The 16272-nt window shown below is 49.2% G+C and overlaps 3 protein-coding genes across 3 annotated transcripts in view; 1 reads left to right on the top strand and 2 right to left on the bottom strand.

Moving 5' to 3' along the window:
• Nucleotides 1–16272, top strand: part of LPXN (leupaxin) — a 156341-nt gene that overhangs the window by 100867 nt on the left and 39202 nt on the right. The window lies entirely within an intron of this gene.
• LOC142015168 (olfactory receptor 8U3-like) lies at nucleotides 2870–3811 on the bottom strand. The gene has a single exon (XM_074998582.1). It carries the CDS (start codon nucleotides 3809–3811, stop codon nucleotides 2870–2872), a length of 942 nt encoding a protein of 313 aa, XP_074854683.1.
• LOC142015167 (olfactory receptor 10A7-like) lies at nucleotides 13997–15519 on the bottom strand. The gene is made up of 2 exons (XM_074998581.1): nucleotides 14607–15519; nucleotides 13997–14100 (listed from the first exon to the last, which is right to left on the bottom strand). Exons 1-2 carry the CDS (start codon nucleotides 15517–15519, stop codon nucleotides 13997–13999), a joined length of 1017 nt encoding a protein of 338 aa, XP_074854682.1.

Here is a 16272-nt window from a genome sequence, read left to right as displayed (position 1 = left end):
ATGAAACAGAAGCAGAGACATGACATAGTACAGGCTATAAGCTAACCTCTCACTAATGGGTATTTGGAAGTAACTTCCTCTATGGGTAGGATGATACCAGTGAGGCCTATTTCAGGCAGTGAGCCCCAGGGCAAGGTGCGGGGTGGCTCTACACCCAGAAGGGGTGGGGCCAAGACAGGATGGGGCGGGGCCAAAGGCAGTCAACCCTCAGCACCGCCTAGACTGCAGCACTGCATGTCCCTTCCCTGAGAGCCGCGGGCAGCCGGATCAGCACAGCCCTGGTGTTTCAAAGAGGCTTGGAGCTCTGGCCGCCACCACTACCAAGGCCACGTCCAGGGGTGTCACGACAATTCCTTTGTTCCTAGAAACGTTTGGGAGTGGAATTGGAGTTGTATGGTGCAGTGACTAGAGCTGATTATGGAGAGATGCTGGACTCTTCCGTAGCTAAATCTTCCTGTAACAGTGCCGTAGCTCACTCCAGCAGAGACACGGTCATGAGGAAGCTTGTGCAAGCTTGGCCAATCAGGACAAGGAGCAGTCAGCCAATCAGGGCCAGGCTGGGCCCTATAGCAGGCCACAGAGCTGGGTGTGGGGCTGCCCTGCACCTTGCCCTGGGGCTCACTGCCTGAGGTAGATCACTCGTAACCTGAAGCAGCCAGAGAGAAGGAGCTGGGTCCCAGCAGGGGAGGGAACCAGCAGCACCTTGGACAGAGCCGTGCTGGGAAGGCTCTGGGCAGGCTGAGGAAATCTCCAGCCTGATACCTCCCAGGCTGTGGGCCTTGCTACAAGGGCAGAGAAGGTGCAAGATCCACTGCAAAGTGGCCCAGGGAACACTGAGAAGGAAGGGAAGAGAAGAGAGGCACAAGATGGCTGCCACCGGAGGCTAGCTGGACTGGGACCCAGCGTAGTGGGCAGGCCTGGAGCCTGCCACTTCCCCCCGGAACCCCACCTTGCCACACTGGAGTGAGGCCAGAATAGACCATGGCTTCACCCTGAGGTGAAGGGCCAGACCTTGACTGTGGCTGGCCATAGAGTCAGGTGCCAGGACTGAGGATTCTTGGTAACCAAGGAAGTGGGCAGTGGGAAAGACTGGTGGGGTAGAGACTGATACAGACACGTTGCAGCTTATCTTGTGTTAATGTAAGACATGTACTATAACACACTAATACAAAGTGAGATGGGAGACGCTGATACAGAGACACTCCCTCTCGGGGGGCGGAGGGTCCTGTTTTTTGAAAGTTCAAATACGGAAAAGCTACTGAAGAGGACTCTGAGGTCCAGAGAGTGAGATGAGTCCAAATCCACATGGTGGAGACAGGAGAGCGGAGAACAGTTAACAAGTGAAGCGCTGATCAGAATCCACAATATTTATTTCTAGTTTTTGTCTGAACTTATTTAGTTTTAGTTTGTCTTCAGCAGATTTTCACAGAAAACGTTGGGTGGGTGAAAAAAAAAAGGGGAAGAAATGTTTCTGGGTTTTTGTTTTTGGATGAAAAGTAGAAAAGGTCCGGCACAAAAAACAAAGAGAAAACCCCATCTTGTCCCAGCCAACTCTGGTGAGCAACTTTCCCTCTGAGAAAAGTAGGCCCCTGTTCTCAGTTGGATAACTTGTGGAGACATCTATCCATGTGACTGGCCGCACCCTCAGCTGGTCTACACTGGTCTGGCTCCTTTGGTTTCAATGAAACTACCTGTGACCCAGGTAGAATGTGCATTTTGTTTCCATTACCTTTCCTTGCTGTCCATCCACTGTTCAATAAAGAGGCAGTGGTTTTAACCCCAAACATATCTCAGTGTTGCAAGTTAGGCAAGACGGTGATCTGATGTGGAGCCGGCGAGCTGTGGTGTACTAGTCCTTTAGCAGTGAAACTTTGAATAAGCTCAATCACCAGTGAAGCAGGGGCTGGACACTCCGGAAGACTTGGCTATTGGAGTGTGTCTGTTGTTAATCTGTAGAGAGATTACTTCTGTAGACTTAAAGGGGAATATTTAAGTTATCTGTGGCCTTGGGAATTTGGTAACTTAGCCCTGGTTAGCACAGACAGACTTCACGTGGAGGACAACAGGAGACAATGAGGTACACAGAGGAAGCATTAAACCAGCTAAAGATCTCGCTTTATGTATTTACCAGGTTTTGAATATTTTTATTATTGGTCAGACCATGTGCCTTCATCCCTGACCTGAGCCTGAAATTATTCTCATGAATCATATCAAGGTCTGCAGTATTAACATGTGATACTGTCTGCTCCGGCATGTTTACAATACAGAGTTCTTCCAGAATAGCTTATTCTGGAGTTATTATTCAAAACCACAAGCTTTTTGGGAATGACGTGTAAACACTATATGGAAACTCCAAAATAAGACAAACTTACTCCGAAATAGAGTGTCCACACAAAATAGAGCCTATTTCAGATTAGAGCCCCTGGAAGCACTCGGGGGCTGAGTCTACACAGTAAAGTTATTTGAGACTAACTTATTCCAGAAGAGCTTCTTTCAAAATGGCCACTATTCCCTTTCTAGAAAGCCCCTCTTCCAAACAATTGAAAGAAGCCCTATTACTCATGGAAAGAGGCTTACAGAATTTGGAATAAGCCTCCTGCTATTTTTAAATGACTTTGAAATAGCAGTTTTGCTGTGTAGATGCTCACAAAGTTGTTCTGGAATAGCGGTGTTTCCTGACACTGAACTCAAAGAATGTCAGCGCTATCAGCAATCACAGCCCTCATTCCATGTTTGCAGAAAGACAAGTGGTGAGAAAAGTGGAGTTACTATGCAAAATCAGTTAATCCAAGGGTGAAAATAAAGAAGAAGAATTTCCTTTTGTCCATCAGTCTCTGTTGGTTACTGACAATTAGTTGGTGAATTGCTTTCATTTAAAACTCCAACGCTTTATTGACATGACATTCCTTAAAGCATTTTTCACATCCTTGTTTCGGAGGCTGTAGATCAGGGGGTTCAACATGGGGATCACCACCGTGTAGAAGACAGAGGCCACTTTATCTGTGTCCAGTGAGTGGTTGGTGCTTGGCTGCAAATACATGAAGATAAGAGTCCCGTAGAAGATGGTGACAGTTGTGAGGTGGGAGGTGCATGTGGAGAAAGCTTTGCGCTTGCCCTCCGTGGAGCGGATCCTCAGGATGGTGGAGAAGATAAAGAGGTAGGAGATCAGAACGATGAGGGAGGATGTTATCATGTCAAAACCAGCAAAGGCGAAGATCAATACCTGTTTGGTGTGGGTATTAGAACAGGTGAGGGCCAGCAAGGGCATGTCATCGCAGTAGAAATGGTTGATCTTGTTGGAGGAACAGAAGGATAATTGAAAAGTAAGGATGGTGTGGAACAGGGCAACAGAGACGCTGTACATGTAAGGAGCAGCTACCAACCGCACACAGACCTTGTGGGACATGACAACATGGTAAAGCAGTGGGTTACAGATGGCCACGTAACGATCATAGGCCATCCCAGCCAGAAGGAAACACTCCGTGGCCATGAACGTTAGGAAACAGCCCAGCTGTGCAGCACAGGCATAATAAGAAATGGTTTTACTCTGCACTAAGAAGTTCACCAGCATTTGAGGGGTGATGGTTGAGGAATAACAGAGATCCACAAAAGCCAAATGGCTGAGGAAAAAGTACATGGGAGTGTGAAGTCGATGATCCACTCTGATTAACACGATCATCCCAAGATTGCCTACCAGGGTGATAGCATAGATCACTAGGAACAACAGGAAAAACGGGACTTGGAGCTCTGGACGATCTGTGATTCCCAGAAGAATGAACTCAGTCACCACGGTGAGATTTTCATTAGCCATTTATTGTCTCTTTTTAAGCTTTTGGGGTAAGAAACCTGAAAACTCTAATTGGACATGAGGTTATGGATCAAAAGGCTGTTCTCCCAACTTCATCTTAAAGAATTAATAGAACGTCATTGGTTTCATTGGTACAGTCATCAATTTCATACTACGTAGCTGGATAATTCACCCTTCAGAAGGCCAGTTTGAGGTGCTGCAGGTTATGACATCTGCCAGGGATGGTCTAGACAGTGCTTGGTCCTGCTGTGAGGGCGAAGGACTGGAGTCGATGACCTCTCGAGTTCTCTTCCACTTCCAGTGTTCTATGATTCTGTTATATTTGGAACTTCCCTCCGAAGCAAACACTGTGATGCTGCTTCATTGCTTTTGACATCTGAAATGTGAATACAGAAATCTTACAGCCTTGCAAAATAGAGATAATTTTATAACTCAGTAACAGGTTCCTTCACTTTTACATGAGACAGAGATGGCTTTGTGGTCAGATCAGTCATTTATGTACACTAGAATTATAAATACTATATGAACTATTTGCTGTTTGTTCCTTGAAATTTTCCTGCACCACCAAACTGTTACTTGGTTTTAAGGTATGATAAGAGTCAGCTGTATCTGGAATCTGGCGGTGCTAGCTCTTACCATTTAGGAGGAGTTCTTAAGCAAAACAGACATATACACAGACCATTGCTCTCAAATATATAATAGATTAAAAAATCATTGGGTCTGAGATGATCTTTTTCTGTCTGCTTCTACGATGGCTTGCACAATGGCACTATGATCGTTGAAAGGGAATACTTATGCAAAAAATGCTCAGAAAGAGAATGAAGAGAGAGAAAAGGATGACTGTCTTTTGAGAGGCAAAGACGTTTGGGTCAGTCTTTGTAACTGCAACTTCTAATAAACTCTACAATTAACTACTGTGAAACACAACCAATCTATTAAGCCTGTGTTCCACAAGTTAAATATAAATTTGAGTGCAAAATATTACCATTATCTAAATGAAGTACAGTCTGAACCTCTCTCATCCAGCACTCTTGGAACCTGACTGGTACCAGATGAGATAATTTGTCTAGCAGCATCACAAACACTTTCACAGATAACTGGGCTCTTCGGAGACATTTGGGGTAAATTACAATTAAATAACTGCACAGAACAATGACAGCCAGGCCGGTGGCTGGAAAAAAACTTTAAGGACCACAAGAAACTGGGCCACACACATGATAAGTGGGCATCTGGCTGTAATCATGACGGATTACAGATGTTGCCGCAGGAGAGAGTTCTTGGTTAGAAGAATTCAACCTGCACATCTAAATGTTAGAAAAGAATATTTCCTTTGCCCAGAGCCTGTAGTTATAACTCCCTTTAAGTTTGGTTTATTTTAGATTTTTTACAGTAAACTGTGTTCATTTTTTAGTGGGATGGGAAATCTCCAGAATCAATCCCTAGTCATTGCAGCAAGAGCTGATGGTATTGAAGAAGGGAACAAGGTTCTGTTTATATTAGTGCTAAATCAATCTGCCAGCACATGGCTGAGTTGCTGAGCATTCTGGCTCGGCTGTGGCGGGGGGGCGGGGGGATGTGAAATCCAAGACCAGACCTTTTGCAGTAGTTACTAATGACATCAGCAATGCACGGAGGACTATAGAAGGAAGGTGAGCAGTGCCCATTGGTTTGTTAGCTGCTACAACAATGGAACTGGCTCTGAACAGAATTAAATGAGATCTAAAACATCAACCACTGGCCCCCATCCCTGCCACAGCTGATATTAACACCAGAAACAGGACATGGTGGAATTGTTCATTGGTCAAGTTCAAGCGTCAGATTCGTGGCAGCTGGCCTTGTACACACATCCCTCACTATACGAGCACATTTGGTTCCTAACTTTTTGCTCATAGGTGAAAACTCCTAAAAGAGACACTAAATTTCTACTCAAATACTTGTGAAAGTCTCTGATTGGTTCCAAGTGCTCAGAGTGGCAGCAGATGGTGCTGGTTTTGAGAGGTGAGCCTGGGGTTGTGGGGGGTTAAAGGCTGGGGGCAGTTTGGGGACATGAGTGGGAGGGAGGGTTTAAACAGGGGTGAGGGTGGGGTTCAGACTGCTGCAGTTTGGGTCTGTGGGGCCGGCACAGGGCTTAAGGCTGCGGTGGTTCGGGTGCATGGAGCTGGTGGGGGGTTTAAGTTTCACCGGTTCAGGTGCACAGGAGTGGCGGGAGGTTAAATTTCGGTGGTTCGGGGTGCTTGGGGCTGGCATTGGGTTTGAATTTCGGTGGTTCGAGGTGCGCGGGGCCAGTGGGGGGTTTAAATTTTAGCAGTTCTGGTGTGCAGGTCCAGCGGGGGGGTTTAAGTTTCAACAGTTTGGGTGCGCAGGGCCCATCGGGGGGTTCAGGTTTCGGTGGTTTGGTGTCTGCGGGCCCGGCAGGGGCATCAGGCTGAAGTGGGCTGGAGCTGCAGGGATGGACTAAGTCTCGTATTAGCAGGGGGAATTCTCTCGTTGCGTGAACGAGGGGCGGTATGTGTGTCCCTCGTTTAAGCGAGTACTCGTAAATAACGTACTCGTTTAAGGAGGGATGAGTGTATTAACTTCAGAATCCCCCCACAGGAGACTAGCCATAGGTGTGGGAAACCCTAACCCCAAATTCTTCCACCTACCTGGGCAAATGAAGCCACTTCCCTCTCTCATGGCAAAGGACTGAAGCTTGGCTGGTTCCAGAGGGTTTATCTGGTGCCTTATCCCTTTGAGAACTTGTCCCTGAAGCATTTCACAGCTGAGCACCTGCTCTAGTCCCCAGACAGGCCATTAACTCCCACCTCCATGGGGGAACCAAGGAAGAAACTTTAATAGTGTTTCAGATAATTCTGTTGCAGGGCCCCCAGTGAGTGAAAATACACAATTCTCCCCATGAAATTACAGGCAACTGAGATGTTTGTAATGTCTGAAGGTTGAACACCAAAACATGGAAGACAGGTGCCTTCTAGAGCAATGCAAAATGACAAACTCTGATCGTTGCTGCCCAAACTTCCTATCTATTTCTCGGTGACAATTTGCTTGATGAGTCTCTTCCAACCTCCTGCTTGCTCACCTCTGCCTCTTTGTCCAGCTTTAAGAATCAATAGAACATCCTTGTTTTTTTCCTACAAACAAACATCAATTTTGTACTATGTAAATGGATGATTAACCCTTTAGATGGCCATTTCTAGGTGCTATAGAGCAGTGTTTCTCAACCTTTATTTTTTATAAAGTACCCCCTTTTTCCAAAAAAAAATTTAGGTATGCCTAGACTTGCAAACCCTCATTGTACGTGTACCTCCGGTTGAGAAATATGGTCCCAAGGTAATCTGAGGTCTTGCAACATATGTCGTTCAACTTGTGCAGGTTGCTGTATCCTTTTCAGGAGTCAGACTTGTTTTGCATACCAACAAATTACACCTCACTTAAAAACTGTTTATAAAAACATGCAAAAAGGTCACAGAAGACTAGGACTGAAAACTTGCTGCCTTTCCACCATCTTGTTATCAAATAAATCAACTGGAATGGAAATATTATACTGACATTTTAGCATAAGGCTTATGATGTATTCGAAGTCATTGTCTGAATGAACATTTCATTCTCCTGACTTTGCTCGTGTTTTATATGTAGCTTGTTGTAAAACTAGGCAAATGTCTAGATGAGTTGATGTCCTCCCTAGAAGATCTCGGTGTACCCCCAAGTGTACAAGTACCCCTGGTTGAGAAACACTGTTATAGGTTATGAGATTGGGGACCAATCTTCTGGCCACATACCATGATGCTGTTACATTACTTCTGGCATCTGAAATGTGAATAAAGAAGCATTATAAGTTTGCAAATCATAGATCATTGTGCAAATAGATAACAGGCTCTTTCACTTTTAAATCTAACATAGATAGCTTTACGGTCACTCATTTATATTCCAGAATTATAACTACTGTTTAAGCCCTTGTCCTTTTCTCCCTACAAAGTTTCTCCTCTCTGCACCTGCAAAGTAGTAGCATCCTTCAGTCTACATAGACTATGGATCACGCCCTTAGTGGTTCCATTTGGGATCATCATTTGCAGTGTCGACTGTGACTGTGAAGGCCCACATGAGAGTGACAGTCCTTGCTGCATCTGTTGCATGTGTAAAGGGTGTCTGGCAGGTCCTTGCTGTGCTTTCTGTGGGCTCGCTTCTCCTCTGCTAGCTGTCTGATCCTCATCTCACCCTTCTGAAAGCCCTTGTGTAGTTCCTGCCTCCATCTGCTGCGATTGTCTGCCAGCTCCTCCCAACTGTCCGGCTCGATGTCTACCTCCCTGAGGTCCCTCTTGCAAACATCTTTGTAGCGCAACTGGGGGTGTCCGGGAGGTCTTTTGCCAGAGGCTAGCTAGCCATACAGAATGTCTTTTGGGATCCTTCCATCATTCATCCTGTGGATGTGGCCAAGCCAGCGGAGCCGCTGCTGCAAAACAAGCAATAATATACTATTAGGGCTATTGGTAAATATTTATACCCTGAAACATGAACAGAAAGGTGTTCCAATAAGATACAACTGCTCAAGAATGGTTTGATGTAAGGCATTAGATTTCACCTGTCTATCTAGTATTACAATCTCATCCCTTGCAAAGACATCTTTATGGATTGTTACCTGGTTATGAAGTATTCCCTGTACATCTTCATATTCCTTTTTTGTCTTCTGCTTCCTTTTTAGAAAGAATTCAGAATTCTCATCTTCACTGCTTTTGTGAACATCTTATTGTTTCCTTCTGTTCTCCACGTTTGTCTGTCTGTACCCACTGATTGTGGCTCATCTTGAACTTACTTTATAAAATCTTTGGGTCTGAGATGAGCTTTCTTTTGTCTGTTTGTACAATAACTTGTACAAGGCACCATGACTGGGAACCAGACACACTTATGAAGTAAGCAGGGCCTTCCAGTTATACATAAAGGTTTGACATATTCTGGGTCTCATGAAAAGGAAGCAGAGACATGACGTAGTACAGGGTATAAGCTAACCTCTCATTAATGGGTTTTTGGAAGTAACTTCCCCTGTGGGTAGGATTATACCACTGAGACCTACATCAGGCAGGGAGCCCCAGGGCAAGGTGCGGGGTGACTTCACACCTGGTAGGGGTGGTGTCAAGACAGAAAGGGGTGGAGCCAAGGGCAGTCAACCCTGAGCACTGCACCACCCTTCCCTGACAGCCACGGGCAGCTGGATCAGCACGGCCCTGGTGTTTCAAAGGGACTCGGAGCTCCAGCCACCACCACTTCCAATGCTGGGTCTGGGGGGATTATGAAAATTTCTTAGTTGCTAGAAACATCTGGGAATGGAATCGGAGTTGCATGGAGCAGCGACTAGAGCTGGTTATGGAGAGATGCTGGACTCTTCTGGAGTTAAACCTTCCTGCAATGGTGCTGTAGCTCACTCCAGCTGGCAGAGGGTCACAAGGAAGCTTGTGCAAGCTTGGCCAATCAGTGGGAGGAACAGTCAGCCAATCAGGGCCAGCATAGGTCCTATAGAAGGCTGCAGAGCTGTGAGGTGATCACTCTTACCCGAAGCAGCAACGGAGAAGGAGCTGGGTCCAAGTAGGGGAGGGAACCAGCAGCACCTTGGACAGAACTGTGCAGGGAAGTCTCAGGGCAGCCTGAGGGAAGCGCCAGCCTGATACCTCCCAGGCTGTGGGCCTTGATAGAAGGGCAGAAAAGGCGCAAGATACACCCTGAAGTGGCCCAGGGACCACTGAGAAGCAAAGGAAGAGAAGAAAGGCAAGAGATGGCTGCCACCAGAGGCTAGCTGGACTGGAGAGCAGAGTAGTGGGCAGGCCTGGAGCCTGCTCCTTCTCCCCCACTCCCCTGCACACCATCTTGCCACACTGGAGTGAGGCCAATATAGACCATGGTTTGACCTTGAGGAGAGGGTCCAGACCTTGACTGCTGCTGGCCACAGAGTTAGGTGCCAGGAATCAGGATTTTTGTAACCCCCAGAAAGTCAGGGGAGGAATGAAAGAACGGTGGGGTAGAGTCTGATACAGATGTATTGCAACTTAGCGGGTGTGTCTACACTAACTGGCTACTTTGAAGTAGCCCGCACAACGTCAAATTCGCTATTCCTATCTGAAGATGGGAATAGCGCTCTACTTCGATGGTGAACATCGAAGTTGTGTGTGTGTAGACCATCCACGTCCCACTGCTTCAAAATAGCAGGGTCCTCCATGGCGGCCATCAGCCGAGAGGTTGAGATGTGCTGTCTAGCCGCTGTGGGGCTCTATGATCACCGCGTGCAGCAGCCCTTAAAGCACCATGTACCCAGATTTTCTGTGGCAGGAAGCTGAGAGCATGCAGGCAGCAGCATACGCATGTGCCAGCCGTGCACACCTTCTACGGACTCTGACCCAACCACCCAGTGCCATGGCATTGAGCCAGCCACCTGAGCACCCACAGGGCTCCCCCTCCCAAGAGGACCCAGGGACCCCGGCAGCTGAATGGGAGTCCAAAAAGTGGCAGGGCCCCTACCAGTTGGAGGCCAAGCTCCGAGGCCTGCTGGGCCTCTGTGATGAGGAGGAGGTGCTCCACGTGATGGGGAGCAAGTGGTGGAATGCAGAAGCATTTGCCCAACTGGTCAAGGGCCTGGCTGCCCAGGATCATCCTGCCCACACTCCAGATCACTTCTGTAGCAAGGTGAAGGAGTTGCGGCAGAGTTACACCCTGGCCCGGGACTCGGCCAGCCTGTCTGGGGCCGCCCCTTCAGCTTGCCCCTATGTCAGGGAGCTCAGGGACATCCTGGGCCCCTGGGACACCTCCTCCCCTCAGGCCACATTGGACACCACAGCTGAGGAGTCCCAGCAGGACTTGTAGCTGGAGTCTGGCCTGGAGGCCAGCCCTGCACCCAGGGCCCACCCAAGAAGCCATCCCTCGGGACAGCTGAGGAGGGGTCCAGCACTGAGGGGGGATCTCTTCATAGACCTCCCCTCCCGGAGCACCAGCCGGGCATCTGCCCACAGGGGTTCCCCCAACCGTGGCAGTGGATGGTCAGGTATATATTGCACAGGGCTCACACCACCAGACCATGGGTCAGGGGCACCAGACACTACCAGGGCCCCCACACACTCCCAGCATACCCCGACCTGCAAGTCCCTAACCACAGCATGTTCCCAGGACAGCAGAATGGCCATCAGTGCCCATCAGCACCCACACCCATGGACAGCACTGTGCCCTAACCCTGGGGGCAGGGGGACCATGCAATGGGGCCACCCAACAGGGCCACCACACCCACCGATGGGGGACGGAGACCCAGCACTCACGGTCTGACAGCCGAGATATCCGCTGGCCCCCATTTGTATATAGTTGTCCCCCTTTGTATATTGGTTCCAGTTTTTGTTGTGCCCATAAGACAATTTACCAGTATTCAATAATCCACAGTTTTATTTTCCAAAGAACATGAGACGTGTGCTCACGGTGGGCCTGGAGACTGGATGTGGTGGCTGGCTGGGATGAACCTGTGCCGGCATCGACTGCCCACCCCTGGACAAAGCCTCCCTCTTGCTCCCAACAATGTTGTGGAGCGTGCAGCGTGTGCCCACAACCTGGGCGGTGTTCTGGAGGCTGACGTCCAGGTGGGCAAGGAGGCACCGCCACCAGGCCTTCAGGCAGCAGAAAGTCCTCTCCACCAGCTAGCGGGCATGGTTCAGTGGGGCGTTGCAGCGCTCCTGGCTGGCGGTGAGGTGGCTGATGTACGGGTGCATGAGCCAGGGCTGGAGGGGGTAGGCCACGTCTGCCAGGAGGCAGAGGGGCACGGTGGTGCCCCCAGAAGGATCTCCGTCTGGGGGATGTAGGTCCCTGCCTCCAGCTGGCGGCACAGGCCCAAGTTCCTAAAAATGCGGGCATCTTGCGTACTGCCGGGCCAACCCACGTAGGCATCCTGGAAGTGGCCCCGGCTGTCCACGATGACCTGTAGGACCACAGAGTGGTAGCCCCTCCGGTTGACATATCTTCCCGTGCTGTGGTCCGGGGCACAGATGGGGAAGTAGGTCCCGTCTACGGCCCCAAAGCTGTTTGGGAACTCCATGGCAGCAAATCCGGTGATGGCTGTGTCTAAGTCCCTGACTCAGACAACCCGCTGAAGCAGCAAGGCATTGAACACATGGACCACCTGTGAGGAGGGGATACAAGTGTCCATGAGGGTGTGCAGGGTGCCCAAGGCCCCTTCCCCCAGGCACCCCTCCCGGGCACCTCCCCAGGCACCCCCCTACCCCCCTCCCTCCCTGGCACCCTTCACTCCCTGGCCACACACTCAGTTCCCTCCTCTCCAGCCCCACACACCCCCCGCTCCCTCCCCAGCCCCACAGCTGGGCCTCACTCTATGGCCTCCCGCCCACCCAGTAGGTGCAGGCCCAGGTCTCCTTGACGACAGCCCCGACCATGGCCTTTCCTACTCCAAACTGCTGTCCCACAGAGAGGGAGCTGTCTGGAGTGGCCAGCTTCCAGACAGGTATTGCAACCCTCTTCTCGATGGGGCAGGCGTGCCGCATACCGGTGTCCTGGTGCCTGAGTGCGGGGGTGAGCCACTGGTAGAGCTCCAGGAAGGTCTGCTGGTGCATGCGGAAGTTCCGCAGCCACATGTCGTGGTCCACTCCCAGCTGGTGGGGTAGCTCCAGAGGTGCTGGAGCACCCAGTAGGGGAGGAACACGGGAGCCTGGTGGTCAGGGGCGTCCCCGTCTACCTATGGGAAGGGGTACCCCGCCAGGAGCTGCTGGGTGGCCTCCCATGCAACACCTAGCAGGGTGCTTGCTCCCTGGGTGACAACCTGGAAGGCTTCCAGGTGCTGTTGCTCCTGGGGCTGGGGGTCCATAGCTGCTGTGCATCGGTCTGCTAGAGTGTGACTAGCGCTCTTCAGCCCTCGTGCTGTGCAGGCCGGGTGTGTCTGGGAGGGGCCCTTTAAAGGAGTAGCTTGCTGTTGCCCTGGAAGGGATACTCCAGCCTGTGACCCTGTCCGTGGGCTTTCCTGGCCCCGTATTTCGACAGGGAGCCCTTGTGTGTGTGAACGCTCCGCGTTTCCCTCTAGGGCGGCTCCTTTCGATGTTCCCTGTCACTACTTTGGCGTTGATCGTCGATGTCACCAGCCCCGGAGGATGTGTGGAGGATACTCATCAAAGTAGCATATTTTGATATTGTTACTTCGAAATAGTCTACAACGTAGTGTCCTAGTGCAGATGTAGCCACCTTGTATTAGTGTTCTATATATACTATGACATATTAATACAATGTGAGATGGTAGATGCTGATACAGATACACTCCCTCTCAGGGGCGTACGGGTGCTGTTTTTTGAAAGTTCAGACATGGAAACCCTACTAAAGAGGATGCTGAGAGTGAGCTGGGTCCAGATCCTAATGGTGGAGACAGGAGAGCGGAGAACAGTCAATGGGCGAGGCACCGACAAGAGTCCAAAATATTTGTTTCTAGTTTTTCTCTGAGCTTATTTATTTTGTGTTTGTATTCAGCAGATTTTGACAGAAATTATTGGATTTGTCAAAAAAGAAATATTTTTGAATTTTTGTTTTTTGATGAAAAGTTGAAAAGGTCCTGCAGAAAAAAACAAAAAGAAAACCCCATCTTTTCCCAGCCAACTCTAGTGAACAGCTCCTCCCCGCACCCCGAAGTGTAGGCTCCTGTTATCTGTGAGACAGAGTTTGTGTCAAATAGATTCTCACTTGGATAACTTTTGGAGACATCTGTCTCTGGGTGCATCTACACTTGCATTCCTCTTTTGAAAGATGTATGCAAATAAGGGAAATCGAAAATGCAAATGAGGTGAATGTTTGCATATCTGGCACCTCATTTGCATATTCTTATTTTGAAAGAGCTTCTTTCAAAAGACGAAACCCAGTTAGACGGTGCTCTTTTGAAAGTAAACGCCATCTTCGAAAGAATCCTTCTTCCCATTAAATAAAGGGAAGGATTTTTTTCAAAGATGGTGCTTATTTTTGAAAGAGCAGCATCTACATAGGTTTTCTTCTTTCGAAAGAAGCGCTTTCAAAATAAGAATATGCAAATGAGGTGTCAGATATGCAAACATGCACCGTATTTGCATTTTTGATTTCCCTCATTTGCATACCTCTTTCGAAAGAGGAGTGCAGATGTAAGCCAACCCACTGACATGGGGTATGGCAAAGCCTCTGATCTCCTGTAGGGGGCATTGGGGCTTAGTCCACCCCATCACATCCCTGAACAGATCCCTGAACAGCTCTCTTTGTGGGGCAGGATAGCTCAGTGGTTAGAGCAGTGGCCTTGTAAACCCGGCATTGTGAGCTCAGCCCTTGAAGGGCTTTCCGAGTGTTCAGGGAAGGTTAGTTTAAAAAAAAATTGCAAGGGATAGTGGCAGGTCCTGCTGTGAGTGCAGGGGTCTGGGACTCAATGACCTCTCAGGGTCCCTTCCTGCTCTATGAGAAGGGCGTATAGCTCCATGTTTCACTATATACTTCTCTCCATTCTCACCATTTATTCCCACCCTCTCTTTTAACTGGAGTGCCAGGCGGCGTTTTTGGGCTCGTTTAATGAGCTTATGTTTACTTTAGTGATACACCTTTTGTTATCTTAATCACTCTGACTCTGTTGATAAAGACAGGCACTGGGACCAGGGCTGTGCTGCTCCCAACTTCTGACTTCATCACATATCACACTCAGGCTGCACTGCAGTGAAGACCTCTCTTTGGGGCTAGGTTGAGGAAGTAGACTTGTGGTTCAAAAGGCATGGGAGGTGGGCTACAGCACTTGCTCATCTCCCCCTACATGGCTTCCCTGCAGCCTTCCCTCTCCTCAAGGCCTTCACCATAGCTCTCTTAAAGTCCCTGTTCCTCAGGGTATAGATGATGGGATTCAGCAGTGGGATGATTATGGCATAGAAGACTGACACCACCTTGTCCATGTCAGAGGCCTGGCTGGATCCTGGGCGAATGTACATGAACATGACTGTGCCATAGAAGATGGTGACAACGGTGAGGTGGCTCGCACATGTGGAGAAAGCTTTGCGTCTCCCCGTGGCTGATGGGATACAGCAGATGGTGGAGACAATCAGGGTGTAGGAGGTGAGGGTGAGGAGGAAGGAGCTGAGCACCACCACCACTGAGACCAGGAAGACCAAGATGGCGGCCACCTGGGTGTCCCCAGTTGACAGCTTCAGCAGGGGACCTGTGTCACAGAAGAAATGGTTGATCTGATTGGGGCCGGAGAAGGGCAGCTGAGAGATGAAGGCTGTGGGCAGGATGGGGGTAAGGAAGCCACTCACCCAGGAGCCAAGGGCCAGCCGGGCACAGGCCTGGCTATTCATGAGCACTGGGTAGTGCAGTGGGTGGCAGATGGCCAGGTACCGGTCATAGGCCATGGTAGCCAAGAGGAAGAACTCAGTGGAGCCAAAGAAGAAGAAAAAGTACATCTGGGTGATGCAGGCGTGGAAGGAGATGGCGCGGCAGCCATGCTGGAAATCACTCAGCAGCCGGGGCACCGTGACCGAGGTGTAGCACATCTCGAGAAGGGAGAAGTTGCTGAGGAAGAAGTACATGGGAGTGCGCAGGCCAGCTTCCAACTGGGAGAGGACGACGATCACCGCGTTGCCAAACAGTGTGACGAGGTAGATGGCCAGGAGGATGGCAAAGGAGAAGAAACGAAGCTCCCACGGGAGAGCAAAGCCCAACAAGATGAATTCAGTGGCCGACGTTTGGTTCTCCATGCTTGCGCTGGCCAAGAGTTTTATCCTCAGACGAAGACAAAGGCGTAAAAGTTACAGCTTAGGGCCTCACAATATGAGAGCCTTTAAAAAGGACAAAACTGATTCCATTTCACATTTCATGAAATAAAGTAATAAAGGAGCTATGGGGAAAAGAATATTATAAATATGGATATTTTCAATCAAATGCAACAAAAATATACACAAATATCCCTGTTTTACCTTTTCCCATCGCTAATTTTTCTTTATTGTCAGGCAGGAGGCCAGGGGCAAGAAAAATACCTGATAATTGCAATTGTAAAATTAGTATTTTTATGGAAGAGTCTGCTATCAGTCTCCCAACGCACCTCTGTGAGGGCCAACTGCTACTGGTAAAATTCTGACTGTGCCTTTATGACTCATTTAAATAAATAAATAATCTTACTGCTGATAAAATTGGGAAGAATGTGAGGCTGGAGAAGGCAGTGGCAGGAAGCAATCCTGTCAAGCTCATACTCATGCAGGACTTGCCCTAGGAGTGACGTCCCATGCAGAGTTCTCCTGAGCTGGTCATAGCGAGCAGACCGCCATCTTATCTTTATGGTCCAGCCTGCTCAGCCACAAAGTGCCTTTGCTCCTGTTTTGCTTTGTTTTCTTAAACGTCAATGTGTTCTTTCTCCTTCTGGTCTGTACCTGTATGGAATGGTGTACTTTTCGGCAGAGGCTGCTTTCTGCTTCATGTGCTGTCCATGCTTCAGATGACTGAATATGCAGAAG

The sequence above is a fragment of the Carettochelys insculpta genome, chromosome 6, assembly GCF_033958435.1.
Source record: "Carettochelys insculpta isolate YL-2023 chromosome 6, ASM3395843v1, whole genome shotgun sequence".
In the NCBI taxonomy this organism is placed as follows: domain Eukaryota; kingdom Metazoa; phylum Chordata; order Testudines; family Carettochelyidae; genus Carettochelys; species Carettochelys insculpta.
This window is presented reverse-complemented; position numbering and strand designations above follow the sequence as displayed.

Excerpts from the sequence above, each read along its gene's own strand:
- LOC142015167 (XM_074998581.1), bottom strand. The coding sequence starts at position 15,519 with ATGGAGAACCAAACGTCGGCCACTGAATTCATCTTGTTGGGCTTTGCT. Across the intron at positions 14,101-14,606 it reads TATGGTGAAGGCCTTGAGGA|CACAATGCCGGGTTTACAAG; the intron begins GAGGGAAGGCTG and ends AAGGGCTGAGCT.
- LOC142015168 (XM_074998582.1), bottom strand. The coding sequence starts at position 3,811 with ATGGCTAATGAAAATCTCACCGTGGTGACTGAGTTCATTCTTCTGGGA.